This window comes from Lipotes vexillifer, unplaced genomic scaffold (assembly GCF_000442215.2).
Source record: "Lipotes vexillifer unplaced genomic scaffold, Lipotes_vexillifer_v1.1 scaffold557, whole genome shotgun sequence".
Lineage (NCBI taxonomy): Eukaryota > Metazoa > Chordata > Mammalia > Artiodactyla > Lipotidae > Lipotes > Lipotes vexillifer.
Genome location: NW_006789913.1, coordinates 873,604 through 889,055, shown reverse-complemented (window position 1 = coordinate 889,055; position 15,452 = coordinate 873,604). Strand labels below are relative to the sequence as shown.

The 15,452-nt window shown below is 43.3% G+C and overlaps 1 protein-coding gene and 1 non-coding gene across 4 annotated transcripts in view; one reads left to right on the top strand and one right to left on the bottom strand.

Annotated features, from left to right (window-relative positions):
• The window catches only part of STIM1 (stromal interaction molecule 1), a 195,510-nt gene that overhangs the window by 76,560 nt on the left and 103,498 nt on the right, over positions 1 to 15,452 (bottom strand). For all 3 annotated transcript variants that reach the window (XM_007463039.1, XM_007463041.1, XM_007463040.1), the window contains exon 2: positions 11,602 to 11,732. In XM_007463039.1, coding sequence (XP_007463101.1) covers positions 11,602 to 11,732 — 131 coding nt within the window. The remainder of the gene's footprint in view (positions 1 to 11,601; positions 11,733 to 15,452) is intronic.
• Positions 2,590 to 2,661, top strand: TRNAE-UUC (transfer RNA glutamic acid (anticodon UUC)). Its single transcript has one exon. It is a non-coding gene; the product is annotated as a tRNA-Glu (tRNA).

Here is a 15,452-nt window from a genome sequence, read left to right as displayed (position 1 = left end):
AGGAAGGAAGGGAGGGAGGAGGGAAGGAAGGGAGGGAGGGAGGGAGGGAGGGAGGAGAAAGAAATTCTCCCAAAGGCTGTTTAGTCTGGTGTCCTCAAAAGCCATCTACACCTGCCCAGAAACAGAGGGAACCTAGCTGTCAGCTAGCTAACCAGGGATCTCTGCTTCCAGAAACCATGGTAATTCAGACTTAGAAGCACCTCATCATATCTGTCAGAGTAAGGAGTGGGGGAAAGGGAGATAGAAGTCAACATGGTTTTCAATGTGTTTTCTACAGAGCACTAGGGATTCTTATGGATTGGGCTACAGAAAGGCAAGTGGAAGGTGATCACTACTCCAACCAATGTAGTGAAACTTTTATTTTTTTAACATCTTCATGAGATATAATGCACATACCATCTTAGTGTACAGCTCAAGGGTTTTTAGCATAATCACAGAAGTGTACAATCACCGCAAGTCTGAAACATTTTCATCAGCCTGAGGCAGATGTGAGTTGCAATAACCCCAAAAAATGGGTAACTGTGAGCTAATTCAGTCTCAGTTTCCTTATCAGTTACATGGAAAAATCACTATGTACCCCACAGTAGATGTTTCCTGTAAAGATGACATGAGCGAGTGTACGTAGAAGCACCCAGCACAGGCCTAGCACGTTACAGGCGGGTAGGAGTAGAAGTAGGTAGTACTACTACTGGGAACTAAGCCACAGGCTGGGGACTCTCTATGCACAAGTTCATTTCATCTGTGCCATAACCTTTCAAGGTAAGGATTACTGTCCCCATTTGACAGTGAGGAAACGAAGCTCACAGAGTTTAACAAACTTCCCAAGGTCATACAACTATTAACTGTACACCTAAAACGCTCGTCTTTCTTGCTCCAATGCCTGTGCATGCCTTTGCTCAGTCACACAGCCTTTCAGCAGTCTCAGCAGTGTCTTTTCCTTTCTTCAACACCCCTCTTGTATGTTTTTCTCTGTCTTCCCTAATATTTTAACTATAGTGATTTTACCTCCATCCAGATTCTGTATATGATTCATAGCACAGGGCAGAGGGATAGGGAAGCAGTCACAGAGGAGGTCAGACACACACATCATACACAAACGTCTGGAGCCCAGACCTTAGCAACTTCTAGAAACAGCCCACTATTGACTCAGCTGCTATCCTGGCCAGGAACTCACAAGTCAAAAGCACCCTGTCCACTATACGATTGACCAGCCAACTCTATACTCTTGCTCTGCCCTAGTGAAACAATTTAAGGAGCACACACAGATAAGATAGGATTTTGCTTTCAAATTCAAAAAAATGTAACTCATCACCTTTGTGTGCAAGGCCCTGCAACAAGCACTGTGGGAGAAGCACTGATGAGTGAGACCTGGTTCCTGCTCCTGGGAGGCACTCACAGTCTGGTAGGACAGACAAGGATGCACCCAACTAATTACAATATGGAGCAAAGCAATATGCCAGATGCGGGCTTCATGCCAAGTACTCTGGAGCATGGGAGAGGAAGGATTACGTCCCACTGTAGGGGAACAAACAAGATTTCTTGGAGGCAACATTTAATCTAGGGCCAGTAGTTCTCAACCAGGAGCAATTCTATTCCCCAGGGCGACTGACAAGAGGCAATAAAAAAAGTTTGGTTGTCACAACTTGGGTGGTGTGGGGCGTGGGGTGGCTGCTATTAGCCTCTAGTGTAGAAAGGCTAGGGATGGTGCTAAACATCCTACAATCTGGCCCAAAACGTCAGCAGTGCTGAGGCTGAGAAACCCTGATTAGGCCTTGGAGGACAAGTAGAATTTTTACAGGCAAAAAATGGGAAACAGAGCGATGCCAGGATGAGGGTTTATCTGGAGCAAAGGCACAGTGATGAGAGATTAAGAGCATGTTTGAGATGGCTGCAGCATAGAGTAAGGGAATGCAGGGTATAACAAGAACTAGTCAGGCGAGCTAAAGTCAGATTGCAGGAACCCTGGCGGGCAGGTCAGAGTTTAGATTAGTTTAGTAAGTGAAGGTAAGCCACTCTTACAGTTTCAACATCTCTAAAACAGAGTTAATAACACCGATTTCATAGAGTGGTTGAGAAGTAAATGAAACTGCATATATACTCAGCTGGCACAGGACTTATTACATGGTAGGAATGTTACTTTTCCACCACACTCCCTTTACAAGACAGGACTAACGATCAGAGTTGTGCTTTAGCAATTCCAGTATTAGTGCAAAAAGACAAACTTATAGGCAACAATACAATCAAAATCATTGGGGTACAAAGCAAGACATTCTAAGTGCTAAACAAGTGATGTAGACTGTGCTACAGGAGTTAGTACTGAGATGAGAGAGATCAGTGGGGGAAGAAAGCCAGGCAAGGTTCATGAAAAGTGAAGCTGGGGCATTCCAGAGGACACCTAAGACCAATACACACAGAGCCAGGGGTTGGAGGGAGGGATATAAAAAGTTAATTCCCAGAAAGGAGAACTATCTGAGCAAAGAAAGGCACCTGGAATAAACATGGAACGACTATGACCCAAAGAAGGACAAGAGTCCGATCAGAGTGGTAGGAGGTATGTCTAGAGAGACTTACAGGCTAAGGCCACGGAATTCCCTGGTGGTCCAGTGGTTAGGACTTGGCACTTTCACTGCCATGGCTTGGCTTCAATCCCTGGCCAGGGAACTAAGATCCCACAGGCCGCACAGCATGGCCAAAGGGGAAAAAAAAAAAGGCTAAGGCCAGATTTGAAGGGATGGTGTGCCAGGCACAGGAAGCCAGATGGAATAAGAAAAGGAAATTAAAATGTAACTTAGAAAGATCACTGGCAGCATGTACACGTGCTAGTGAAGGAGAAACTAGAGGCAACGGAACACTGAGGGGTGTCTACAGCTATCTGGATACAAAGAAATGAAGCCACAAGCCTCAGGAGGGAATAACAATCATTGTTAGTCATGATGATAACTTCTGAGCATAATGCAGCTACTTATCTTTGTCCAAATTAACCCATGCTGGCCACAGCACTGGCTACGTGTGAGAAGCTCTTAGGGTCCTATATACTGCCCCTCCGGCCCAATTCCTACTGGCCCTCTGGCTATTGCAAGTGGAACTGCCAGCTGCACCCCTTAGGGTTGTTTCCCCAGCCCTGATTCCACCTGGTGCCAGAGTCCATCCTTTCTCAACCCTCACAGCCTCCCAGGACCTAGCATGATTCTTGGTGGAACAATTTTAAAAAGGTAAAAAACAAGTCAACTTTCACCATGCTAAAGTCAAGCAGATCTAATGACACTACCACAGCATGGCCTTGTTCAAAATCATCTAGCCTTCCAGATGGGTAGGGGAAAATCAAAAGTTCTCACCTAGACCTTTTTTAAAATAAAGGCATAGGCAGGAGGCTGAGTGAGCTAACAGAGAAGTTGTGGCCCCTAGAAACGTGTGACTCTGCTCTATCACGCGCCATTTCCCTTAACATCAGCTACTCGGGTGAAGACAGAACTACCTCTTGCAGGGTCCTGGCCCTAGCCATGTCAGCCGAGCTGCTGGGGGTGGCTCCCAGAGCTGAACACTGTGGTGCCTTGGGATGATGAGAGGGCTGATTTGGAATTCTTGCGATACAAGCCAGCCCTCACTATCTGTACCATCACGCTGAGGGAGGAAAAAACATGAATTTAGAACCTATCATGCGCCAGCCCTTGTGCTTGGGGCTTTGAATACATTAAATTCTTACAACAACCCTGCAAAGAGTTACCCTCCTCAAATAGCTGAATAATTGAGGCTCAGAGAGGTGAAGTTATTTGCCTATATGTCACACAGACAGTAAGTGGCAAAGCCAGGTTTTGAACACAGGCCTATCTCTATCAAAATGTAGGTTCTTTCTGATGATAACAACAATAATAATAACAACAAAAACTAACTTTTATTGAGCCTGTTCTATATGCCAGGCATTGTACTAATTGCTTTATATGCATTATTTCATTTAATCTTCATAACAACTTCATGAGGTACCTACTATTATCACTCCACTTTTTTTTTTTTTAACATCTTTACTGGAGTATAATTGCTTTACAATGGTGTGTTAGTTTCTGCTGTATAACAAAGTGAGTCAGCTATATATATACATATATCACCATATCCCCTCCCTCTTGTGTCTCCCTCCTACCCTCCCTATCCCACCCCTCTAGGTGGTCACAAAGCACGAGCTGATCTCCCTGTGCTATGCGGCTGCTTCCCACTAGCTATCTATTTTACATTTGATAGTGTATATATGTCCATGCCACTCTCTCACTTCTTCCCAGCTTACCCTTCCCCCTCCCACTGTCCTCAAGTCCATTCTCTATGTCTGCGTCTTTATTCCTGTCCTGTCCCTAGGTTCATCAGAACCATGTTTTGTTTTTTTTTTAGATTACATATATATGTGTTAGCATACGGTATTTGTTTTTCTCTTTCTGACTTACTTCACTCTGTATGACAGACTCTAGGTCCATCCACCTCACTACAAATAACTCAATTTCGTCTCTTTTATGGCTGAGTAATATTCCACTATATATATGTACCACACCTTCTTTATCCATTCATGTCAGTGGACACTTAGGTTGGTTGCATGTCCTGGCTATTGTAAATAGTGCTGCAATGAACATTGTGGTACATGACTCTTTTTGAATTATGGTTTTCTCAGGGTATATGCCCAGTAGTGGGATTGCTGGGTCGTATGGTAGTTCTACTTTTAGTTTTTTAAGGAACCTCCAGGCTGTTCTCCATAGTGGCTGTATCAATTTACATTCCCACCAACAGTGCAAGAGGGTTCCCTTTTCTCCACACCCTCTCCAGCATTTAGTGCTTGTAGATTTTTTGATGATGGCCATTCTGACTAGTGTGAGGTGATACCTCATTGTAGTGTTGATTTGCATTTCTCTAATGATTAGTGATGTTGAGCATCCTTTCATGTGTTTCTTGGCAATCTGTATATCTTCTTTGGAGAAATATCTATCTCGGTCTTCTGCCCATTTTTGGATTGGGTTGTTTGTTTTTTTAATATTAAGCTGCATGAGCTGCTTGTATATTTTGGAGATTAATCCTTTGTCAGTTGCTTCATTTACAAATATTTTCTCTGATTCTGAGGGTTGTCTTTTCATCTTGTTTATGGTTTCCTTTGCTGTGCAAAAGATTTTAAGTTTCATTAGGTCCCATTTATTTATTTTTGTTTTTATTTCCCTTTCTCTAGGAGGTGGGTCAAAACGGATCTTGCTGTGATTTATGACACAGAGTGTCATATGTTTTCCTCTAAGAGTTTTATAGCGTCTGGCCTTACATTTAGGTCTTTAATCCATTTTGAGTTTATTTTTGTGTATGGTGCTAGGGACTGTTCTAATTTCATTCTTTTACATGTAGCTGTCCAGTTTTCCCAGCACCTCTTACTGAAGAGGCTGTCTTTTCTCCATTGTATATTCGTGCCTCCTTAATCAAAAATAAGTTGACCACATGTGTGTGGGTTTATCTCTGGGCTTTCTATCCTGTTCCATTGATCTATATTTCTGTTTTTGTGCCAGTACCATACTGTCTTGATGACTGTAGCTTTGTACTATAGTCTGAAGTACAGTACATATAGAAGTATGTACTATAGTCTCATTCCTCCAGCCCCATTTTTCTTTCTCAAGATTGCTTTGGCTATTCGGGGTCTTTTGTGTTTCCATACAAATTGTGAAATTTATTGTTCTAGTTCTGTGAAAAATGCCATTGGTAGTTTGATAGGGATTGCATTGAATCTGTAGATTGCTTTGGGTAGTAGAGTCATTTTCACAATGTTGATTCTTCCAATCCAAGGACATGGTATAGCTCTCCATCTGTTTGTATCATCTTTAATTTCTTTCATCAGTGTCTTACAGTTTTCTGCATACAGGTCTTTTGTCTCCTTAGGTAGGTTTATTCCTAGGGATTTTATTCTTTTTGTTGCAATGGTAAATGGATATCACTCCACTTCTAATGAGGAAACTGAGGCTTAAAGAGATTAAATAACTTCTCAAAGTTTCCACAGCTGGTAAAGGGAGAGCCAGGTTTAAATCTGGGTCTGTGTGACTCTGCAGCACAAGCTTTTAACCCTGTGCTATTCTACACCAGACACCACAGACACTAACAGAAGGTTAAGTATATTTTGCAGCTTCCCAGGCTCATACTAATGTACCCATCTCCACCCCGCAAAATGTGTGATCACACCCTTGCATAAGACTCCCATCTCAGCCTGACAACATGCTTGCTATAGTGATATTGGTCAGTCATTCCACACACGAACATTAAAATACAATTGTCAGGGACTTCCCTGGTGGTGCAGTGGTTAAGAATCTGCCTGCCAGCACAGGGTACATGGGTTCAAGCCCTGGTCCGGGAAGATCCCACATGCCACGGAGCAGCTAAGTCCATATGCCACAACTACTGAGCCTACACTTGAGAGCCCGTGAGCCACAACTACTGAAGCCCGTGTGCCTAGAGCCTGTGCTCTGCAACAAGAGAAGCCACCAGAATGAGAAGCCCGCGCACCACAATGAAGAGTAGCCCCTGCTCGCCACAGCTAGAGAGAGCCCGCGTGCAGCAATGAAGACCCAATGCAGCCAAAAATAAATTAATTAAAATATATATATATATATACAATCGTCAGATGTAGGTAGCTTTCCTGGAAATATACAGGAAACAGAAAGGTGGCAATAAGTAGCATTCACTGAGCCTGAATTGTGTTTCAGTGCTATGCTAGGAACATTTTTCTTAATTAACATATGATGAAAGTAACTGTGGTGGAGGGCACAGGGGGAATATGGTCCTATGAGTTTTAGTACCTATGTAGATTCTTATAACTGCTCCACAATCCAGACATGGGACAGTTCCATTACCAAAAAAACACTCCCTCATGCTGCCCCTTTGTAATCAAACCCTCCCCACACCCCTAACCCCTGGTAACCACTGATCTGGTCTCCATCCCTATAAATTTGCCCTTCTTAGAATGTCATTAGATGTTATCATATGGTATGTAACTATCTGAGATGGTTTCCTTCACTCAGAGTAATGCCTTTGAGATTCATCTATTCTGTGTACATCAGTAGTTCATTCCTCTTATTGCTGAGTAGTTTTCCATAGTTTGTTTTATCCATTCACACACTGAAGGACATCTGATTTGTGTCCAGTTTTTGGTGATAATGAGTAAAGCTGCTATAAACATTTGTGTACAGCTTTTAATACAAATATAAATTTTCTTTTATCTATCGGGGTAAATACCTAGAAGTAGAACTGCTGAGATATGTATTAAATTGTGTTCAGCTTTATAAGAAACTCTGTAAGAGTTCTAGTGGCTCTTCCTCCTCACATGGTACTTGGTTTTGACTACTTTCTAATTTTACCCATCCAAATAGGTGTATAGTAATATCTCATTGTGGGTTGTTTTTTTGTTTGTTTGTTTGTTTTTTGCGATATGCAGGCCTCTCACTGTTGTGGCCTCTCCCATCGCCGAGCACAGGCTCTGGACGCGCAGGCTCAGCGGCCATGGCTCACGGGCCCAGCCGCTCCACGGCATGTGGGACCTTCCCAGACCGGGGCACGAACCCGCATACCCTGCATCGGCAAGCGGACTCCCAATCACCGCGCCACCAGGGAAGCCCTCTTTTTTAAATTTTTTTGGCTGCACCGGGTCTTAGTTGCAGCATGCGGGATCTTTAGTTGTGGCATGCAAACTTTTAGTTGAGGCATGCATGAGGGATCTAGTTCCCCAGCCAGGGATCGAACCCAGGCCCCCTGCATTGGGAGCACAGAGTCTTACCCACTGGACCACCAAGGAAGTCCCTCAATGTGGTTTTAATTTGTACGTCCCTAATAGCTAATGATATTGAGCATTTTTTCATATGCTTATTTGCCATGCATATATCTTCTCTGATGAAGTGTCTGCTCAAATCTTGTCTCATTTTTTATTGAGTTGCTTGTTTTCTATTGATGAGTTTTGAGAGTTCTTTATTTGGACTGGGAACTTTTAACAGCACTTTTCTCACTTAATCCTGATAGCAACGCTGCAAGGGTAGGAATCATTAACCAGCATTTTACCCTGAGAAAACCAAAGGGAAGTCACTAAACTACTATAACCTGATCACAGTTCTGCCTAATTTCAAAGTTTACTTATCACTTAATCACCTATGACATACATATTACTAGAATGCAAGCTCTATTAAAGCAGGGATCTTATCTGCTTTGTTCATCATGGAATCTATAGCCCTACAACAGTGCCTCACACATAACAGGTATTCAATAAGAATTTGTTTAATGGCTGAACAAATGTCCTTTATTTTCCACGTAGGCTCCACAGAAGAAAATAAAACTGCTCTCAAACTGTCTGATCCAGTCAAGGGGACAGTGGTTTTAGGAAGGCTCTTGTCTGCCCACCTCAGACTATCAGGACAGGCTAAAGTGCCATCCCACTGTTGCAAATCCTTTGCCCAGAGGCAGTATCCCTACCAGAGGTCTCAGTAGAACACAGGTCATGAATTCCCACACTGCCAGGCTGGTAGAACTCCCTGTCAGCTTTGCAAGGAGGACACCAGCACCAATAGTGCCATCTTGCTCATCTGAAGGGCCCACAATCCATAGCCTCTGCTACCTAGGACAAAAGCAAGCAAAGATGACACTTGAGAAGTCAAATTGGCTTCCCCCCACACAAATGACTATATATTGTCTATAAAATGGCTGCTGAGTCTCAGTTTACCAAAAGTCTAATTTCATAGCTTACAGCAGAGATAGAAAGATGAGAAATGAGAATGAATCAAAGAAGAGATAGAAAACTATAAAAAGAAATCCCAACAATGCATACAGGAATGTAAGCACTCGGGTAACAGTGCAAGAGGCCCTGAAGACATGCTTTGAATAATCCAAAGAAAGTAACAATCTGTTCACAGTAATCTGTAAGAAGGAAAACTTACTTCGAAAGTGGCTAAGATTTTTAAATATCTAGAAATGAGGTTATAGTTCAGTTATCTGAAAAACTTACCGATATGAGGCTGAATAAATGAGGCCTTAATAGAGTATCCCAGCAGACTTCTACTAGGGTCCTTGGGTAATCAGCAATTCTTTTAAGCGGGACATAAAAATCTCAGGTCCTTGATGGCCAGCACAACCAGAGTTTCATCTCTGGTGTCTCAGCGTCCATAATCTAACATTCCAAGCTCTGAGCTGCCCACCCAATGGTCTAGTTAGATCATGCACTCCATATATGTTGAGACTGACTTAAACACACATACTTTGCTACCATGACTTGCTCTTTCAAAGAGAAAGTAGCTTGTGAATGATCATGAGACCCCAGACTGGCAGGCCCCTCTGCTCACCAGAGGCCTAGACTGTAGGGAGAGCAGCTGAAGCCAAGGCAGGCAGAAGCTACACTGAAAAAGAACAGCTCACCACTGGCACAGGGAAAAGCAGGGTGACAGCTTTTGTGTTATTTTAGAACAGTTTGTGCTGATGAGCTTTTTGTTGTGGTACATTCCTCTAAAAAGAACATTTTCTTCCTCCCTTCATTGACAAAGTAATTCAGCAGAAAGTGAAAAAAGAAGGAGGAGCGGATGACAAAGATATCCAGGAATTTGTGGATCTTGGAATGTATCACCTTCTTGACTGTGGTGCCACGCATCTCCCAGTCCTGTGGTCAGGAAACCTCTAGGCCTCCCTCACCACCAGGAACATGGCTCTATTCCCAGCACAGACAAATAAAATGTGGGTCCTCTGAGGGTCAGTGACACATCTAGATGTGACCAAAAGTTCGGATACTTTCATCATGGCTGTTGGCCTTGCTTAAGAACCTACAGCTGCCAGGTTCAGCAAGTATACATACCTCAGCCTGGTTGCCTGGGCCCCCTTTCCTTGCCAGGCTTTTGTCCTGCAGTTTTCTCCCACAGTCACTCTGTGTGACCAAACCTACCCTCCACGCTTCTTACTACCTCCACATCTTTGCTCACACTGCTTCCTGCTGCTCAGGGTGCCCCACCCCTTCCACTCTCTCCCAATTCTATGTTTCCTCCAGGAAGTCTATTTTTCTCCTCTTATAAGTTCCTTAGACATTATCTAGTTCAACCTGATACAAGGATCCCCTCTGCTGACCAATCAGTGGAGTGCTGTGTTCTACTTTCCCATCTTCAGTGACAGGGAGTTCACTACCTACCTACCAAGGAAGCCTCTTCTATGACGAGATAGCGCTGTGAGGTGATTCTTTATTCCAGAAGAATACGCCTATATTTTACTTTCCCCACAGTGGTCCTGGTTCTGCCCTTAGCATAAGAGAAACAATACTGCAGTACTTAACAGCATAGGCTTTGAAATCAGATCTGTTCTCCTACCCAGCGTGTCCTTGAACAAAATGCTTAACCTTTCCAAAGTTCCAGTCCTTGATGGTAATACCAACTTCCTAAGGCTATCAACAAAGTTAAAAAAGTAACTATGCAAAGAGCTAAACACTGTGCCTGGCACAGAGTAAGGATTTCACTGTTATCATCGTCATCATTTAAGTCTGATTCCTCTACTTCTATTGCATTTGAAAATAGAAATTGTATTATCTGAATCTTTTCTTTTCCAGGCTAAAGTTTCTTCACTAGACTGTAAATTATATGAGGACAGATGTATCTCTATGTAATTATGTGTATTTGCTGCCACATCCCCACGTCTAGAACAGTGTCTGGCACACATATGATAGACAGTTATAAACACTGAATTGTACTGAATGCTGTCCGTTTCAGTTTCCATACCCTTCATCATTCATGTCACTCCTCTCTTTCACTGTTTCAAATGTTTTTGGCAACGTGAAATCCAAAGTTGAATTCACAACTTAAAGGTGGGCTAACCAGAGGAGGAGAAACTAGACTGGCCCCTCCCTCATGATATACACCATATCGCTACTAAAAGCTGGCATAACTTGCCAGCTTCACCCCATTGCTGGCTCAAGTGGAGCTTGAAAACAACTGAAACTTTTCAATCTTTTGACACATGATGACTTTGGGCTCTGGGCTCTGTGGAACTGGAGCTGCAGTCATGCCAAACGGTGAAACAATAACAGAGCTATTTCCACCTAGAGATTCCTCTCGCTCTGACTTTCTGGACCACTCAACTGGCTCCCAGCAACTGCAGCCTGGAATTCGGAATGATCTTTCTAGGAACCTTTGTTTCTTCCTCACAAAGAGAGTATACGCTTCCAAAGGGCAAGATCTGACTGTCTCGCCTTCTCTTCCACATGCCAGCACAGGGCTGAGCATAGAGTAAGGACAGATGGATGCCCTCCATCTACAGCAGGATTACAGCAAGGATTCAGGGAAACTGTACAGACGAGCCTCAGGGCTCCCTCTCCTCTCAAACAGCACAGCTCGGTCAGTGTTGTGCTTCTAGCCGGTAGGCAAACAGGAGCCAGTCCAGGCACAGACACAGATGTTAAGACCTGCACTTTGGCAGGCCGGCTCCTAGAGGCTGCTCTGCTGAGAATCACCTTCCCTCACAGGGATGCATTCCTAGAGGACAAGCCAATATCAAGAACGCCTCTCCTCAGGGACCAGCCTGTCTAGACAGCTTCAGGGACTGTTCACACAGGAGGAGAAGACAGCCACACAGGGTGAGGGAGCTCACCTCATCACTTTCTTCCACATCCACGTCGCCATTGGCATCATCATCCATCAGCTTGTGGATGCTGCGGACTGCATCAAAGCTGAGCTTCTCATCCTCACTGTGGCACAGGGGCTTGTCAATCCGGCAAAACTCTGTACAGGAAAAGCAAGAGACAACATTACTGGGGGCTGCCACCCAGCTCGATTACCTACCTGTCTCACAGTCCCTGGCTTCTAGCACCTGAATCCTCACACAGCCACTTAACCAGCCACTTATTTGTACAGTGATAAAAGCATTTCATATTAACTGTCTTCCCTATTTAGGGTCAATGCTTTATTATCCTAATAGTTCCTTGGCAGGGAAGTCAAGCATAGGACTAGGAATACACTGGGATCTACACAAAGAACATGAATAAATAACTCACAAGGAAAAAAAATACAAGTGAGCGAAAATACAAATAGCTGATGAACACAGGGAAAGGTCTCACTAGTAATCAAAGAAATACATATTCAAATGAAACATCATTTTTAGTCAATAAATAAATGTGAATTAATACAATCTTTCTAGAAATAGGAAAACAGGCCATTTGTTCCAAGGCCAGAGTACTACGTAGTTTTCCTTTTTGTTCACTTTGTCACTGCCTGTACATATAATGCCAGCCACAGGCTAACTGAGGAAACCCTTCACATCTCATGCCTTCTCCAGGACAGCTACATTCAGCAAGTATCTGTTAGACATCTAAGGTCCTGAGAACATCTGACACAACAGCATGGAGGCCTGGAGTGAAACTTCCTCCATCCACCACCATACAGTCATACAGCAATAAAACCAGCACAAGAGCCTAGCCCATCCAGTCTCTTTGATGACACATAATCCTCTCTTACGAACCTGGAAAACACCTAGCCTGATCAAGGCACATAGCAGAAAGAGCCTGGAATCTAGTCGTAGCTCTACTATGTGGCTCTAAGGAGGTCACTTCCCTTCTTCAGGCTTCAAGTTCACTATTTGAAAAAGATATTTTAACTAAGGTTTCTGGTATTTCTTCCAATTCCTAGAGTATAAAATTCCTCTTGCCTTTCGACCCTGATCTTTCTAGGCAAAATACTCTTCAGATCACCCCCAAAGAAGACAGAAGAAAAACCGTGACCTCCCAGATAACGGAAGCAGTCACAGAAGAGAAAGCAAGGACAGGGTGAACAAGCTGTGGCTGTGAAGCCTTCTAGAAGTCCCTGAGCAGAGACCGGAAACACTATCCATCTAATCATTTACTTGTCTGCTGGTGAGAAACAGAGACAGGACTGGACAGGTCACCTCTCTATCGCTTGCTAGTTGCTCAAACCTTTTCAAAATGAGGAGGGGTATAAATATTAAATTTTTTAAGTCCAAGATGTGACTCAATAAAAATATGTTGGATATTGAAGCTCACAGATGTTAACGGATGTGCCCAAAGTCAAAGGCCGCTGAAGAGGCACAGCAAGAGCCCGGGTCTGCTGCCTCAAAGGCCAGCACTTCACCTGACTGCCTTTATGACAAGGTAACCAGACAGCTTTAGTTTCATCTTCTGGAAGCCACGGACAGTAATGCCGGTAGGAAGCACACTGAAGAAATGGCTTTATAAAAGAATAAAGTAGATAAATAGTATGCATACAAAAGAAATAAGTACCTCCATGGAACCTTATGTTCCTCTACCTTTGTCCTGGCAAGGTGGAGTGGAAAATGGAGGGTGGGGTAAAGAGGTGGTGGGTATTGAGGAAAAGAGTAGAAAATAGCCAAAAATTAAGGCATTGTTTCTCAGTTTCCTCACCAATGAGAGCTCTTGGCATGATTGCTTCATTCATGGACTCCTATCCACAAATTACCTATCCCCCAAAAATTGCAGTAAGTAACGACTAGTCCATAGATGAAGCACACAGCACTGAGATTAGCATAACCAACACAACACTTTCCTTCCCTTATTCCTGTTTTTATATTACTCAAAGGCATATATAATTGCCTATAAGAGCTTTTTGATCAGCATATGATATGCCCATTTAAACAACATTTATTGAGTACTCTTCATATATCAGGGTCTATAATCAGCACAGGGTATAAAGAGATGAATCAGACCTCATCTTTGCTCTCAAGGAGTTCAATTATAAAAGTGGGGGAGATAAGCAATTAAAACACTATGTGCTAAGTGCCATAACAGAAAGAATTGAGGTTATGCTAGGGGTCAGCAACTTCTGTAAAAAGCCAGACAGTAAACATTCAGGATTTATGGGCCATATAGTCTCTGGTGCAGCTACTTAACTATGTCATTGAGCACAAAAACAGCCACAGACAAAACATGAGTGAGAGAACTTAGCTGTGTTCCAACAAAATTTTATTTACAAAAACAGGTGGTGGGTTGGATTTGGCCCTTGGATCACACTTTGCTGATCCCTTTTCTAGAGCTCCATAGGTAGCACACCTGAAGCACATCAGATCGACAGATTTCTGACCCAAAACAAAGAAACCTAATCTTTTCATTAGCAGGTATCTACCCACACAGGATGAAGCTAAGTAAAGTACTTCTATTAGGCTTTTAAAAAATAATGGGAATAGTTTACCAAGCTCTAGGGACTGGGGTCTCCAGGCTGGGCACAATTGGCCTACAGCAGGTCCAAGAAGTTTAGGCTTCAAGCATCAGGCTGTAGTTTGTAACCTAATCAGAAAGACAGGTGACCTTTGCTGCTGGCATCATCTGGCATAGAGAAGGATTAAAGGGATTGAGGATAAGGGAGTACAAAATCTTGATGTCCCATATGGCCATAGAATCCTGTCCAGAAAAATCATGTCAGCCAAAATTCACAAATAATTCCTTCAATGAAGCATTTTCTAGGCTGTCTCTCTCTCTCCTTCCTGAGACCTTTTCTACCTTCTCTTAATACATTCCAATCTGGCAAGGTTTCCCAGACCCATCCGGAAATTACCTTAAAAGATCCACCCATTTTGGCAACACATTATTACTGCAATGAAAGAGCCCTGCACTTGGAGTCAGAACACATGTGTCAAAATCCCAGCTTCATCAGTTACAACCATATGATATTGGACAAGTTGTTTAACTTCTCTGAGCCTCCAATATCTCATTTGCAAAATAAGGATAATTAACTCTGTTGCATAGGGTTTTTGTGAGAGTTAAGCAAGACCACATTTGTTAAAACACCTAGCATAGGGCCTGCATGAAGCTGACATTTAATACATTTGTAGTCTCCTTTTTTCCTCCCAAAGCAGCAAGTGAACAGTTCCCATCTCTTGCTAACTTCAGCCACTTTCCCTCTAAGACCATAAAGAATAAAACACAGGCGGTACAGTCCAATCACATTGCTCAGAGGAACGTTCTAGGTGAGCTGGCAAGCAACTCTGACAATAGCCTGTCTTCCCATAGCATTTATATGTCTATCACTGGTAACATTTATCATACTGTGTTGTAGCTGTCTATTTAATTTGTCTTCTCCATAAGGGCTTGGGACTATGTACCCAGCAGCAAGAAAAGACCAGGTTCTTGGTAGATGCTCAGTAAATGTTTTCTGAATGAATAACTAAATATCAGCTCTACAATTATGTATGGGATTTCTGTAGGCAGAAAAGAGAAGAATTTTAGGTAGAGAGAATAGCATAGGACCAAGTTTTAAATTTTTTGGTCTCAGGACTCCTTTTTACACTTAAAAATTGAAAATCCCTTGGGCTTCCCTGGTGGCACAGTGGTTGAGAGTCCGCCTGCTGATACAGGGGACACGGGTTCATGCCCCGGTCCAGGAAGATCCCACATGCTGCGGAGCGGCTGGGCCCGTGAGCCATGGCCGCTGGGCCTGCGCGTCTGGAGCCTGTGCTCTGCAAAGGGAGAGGCCACA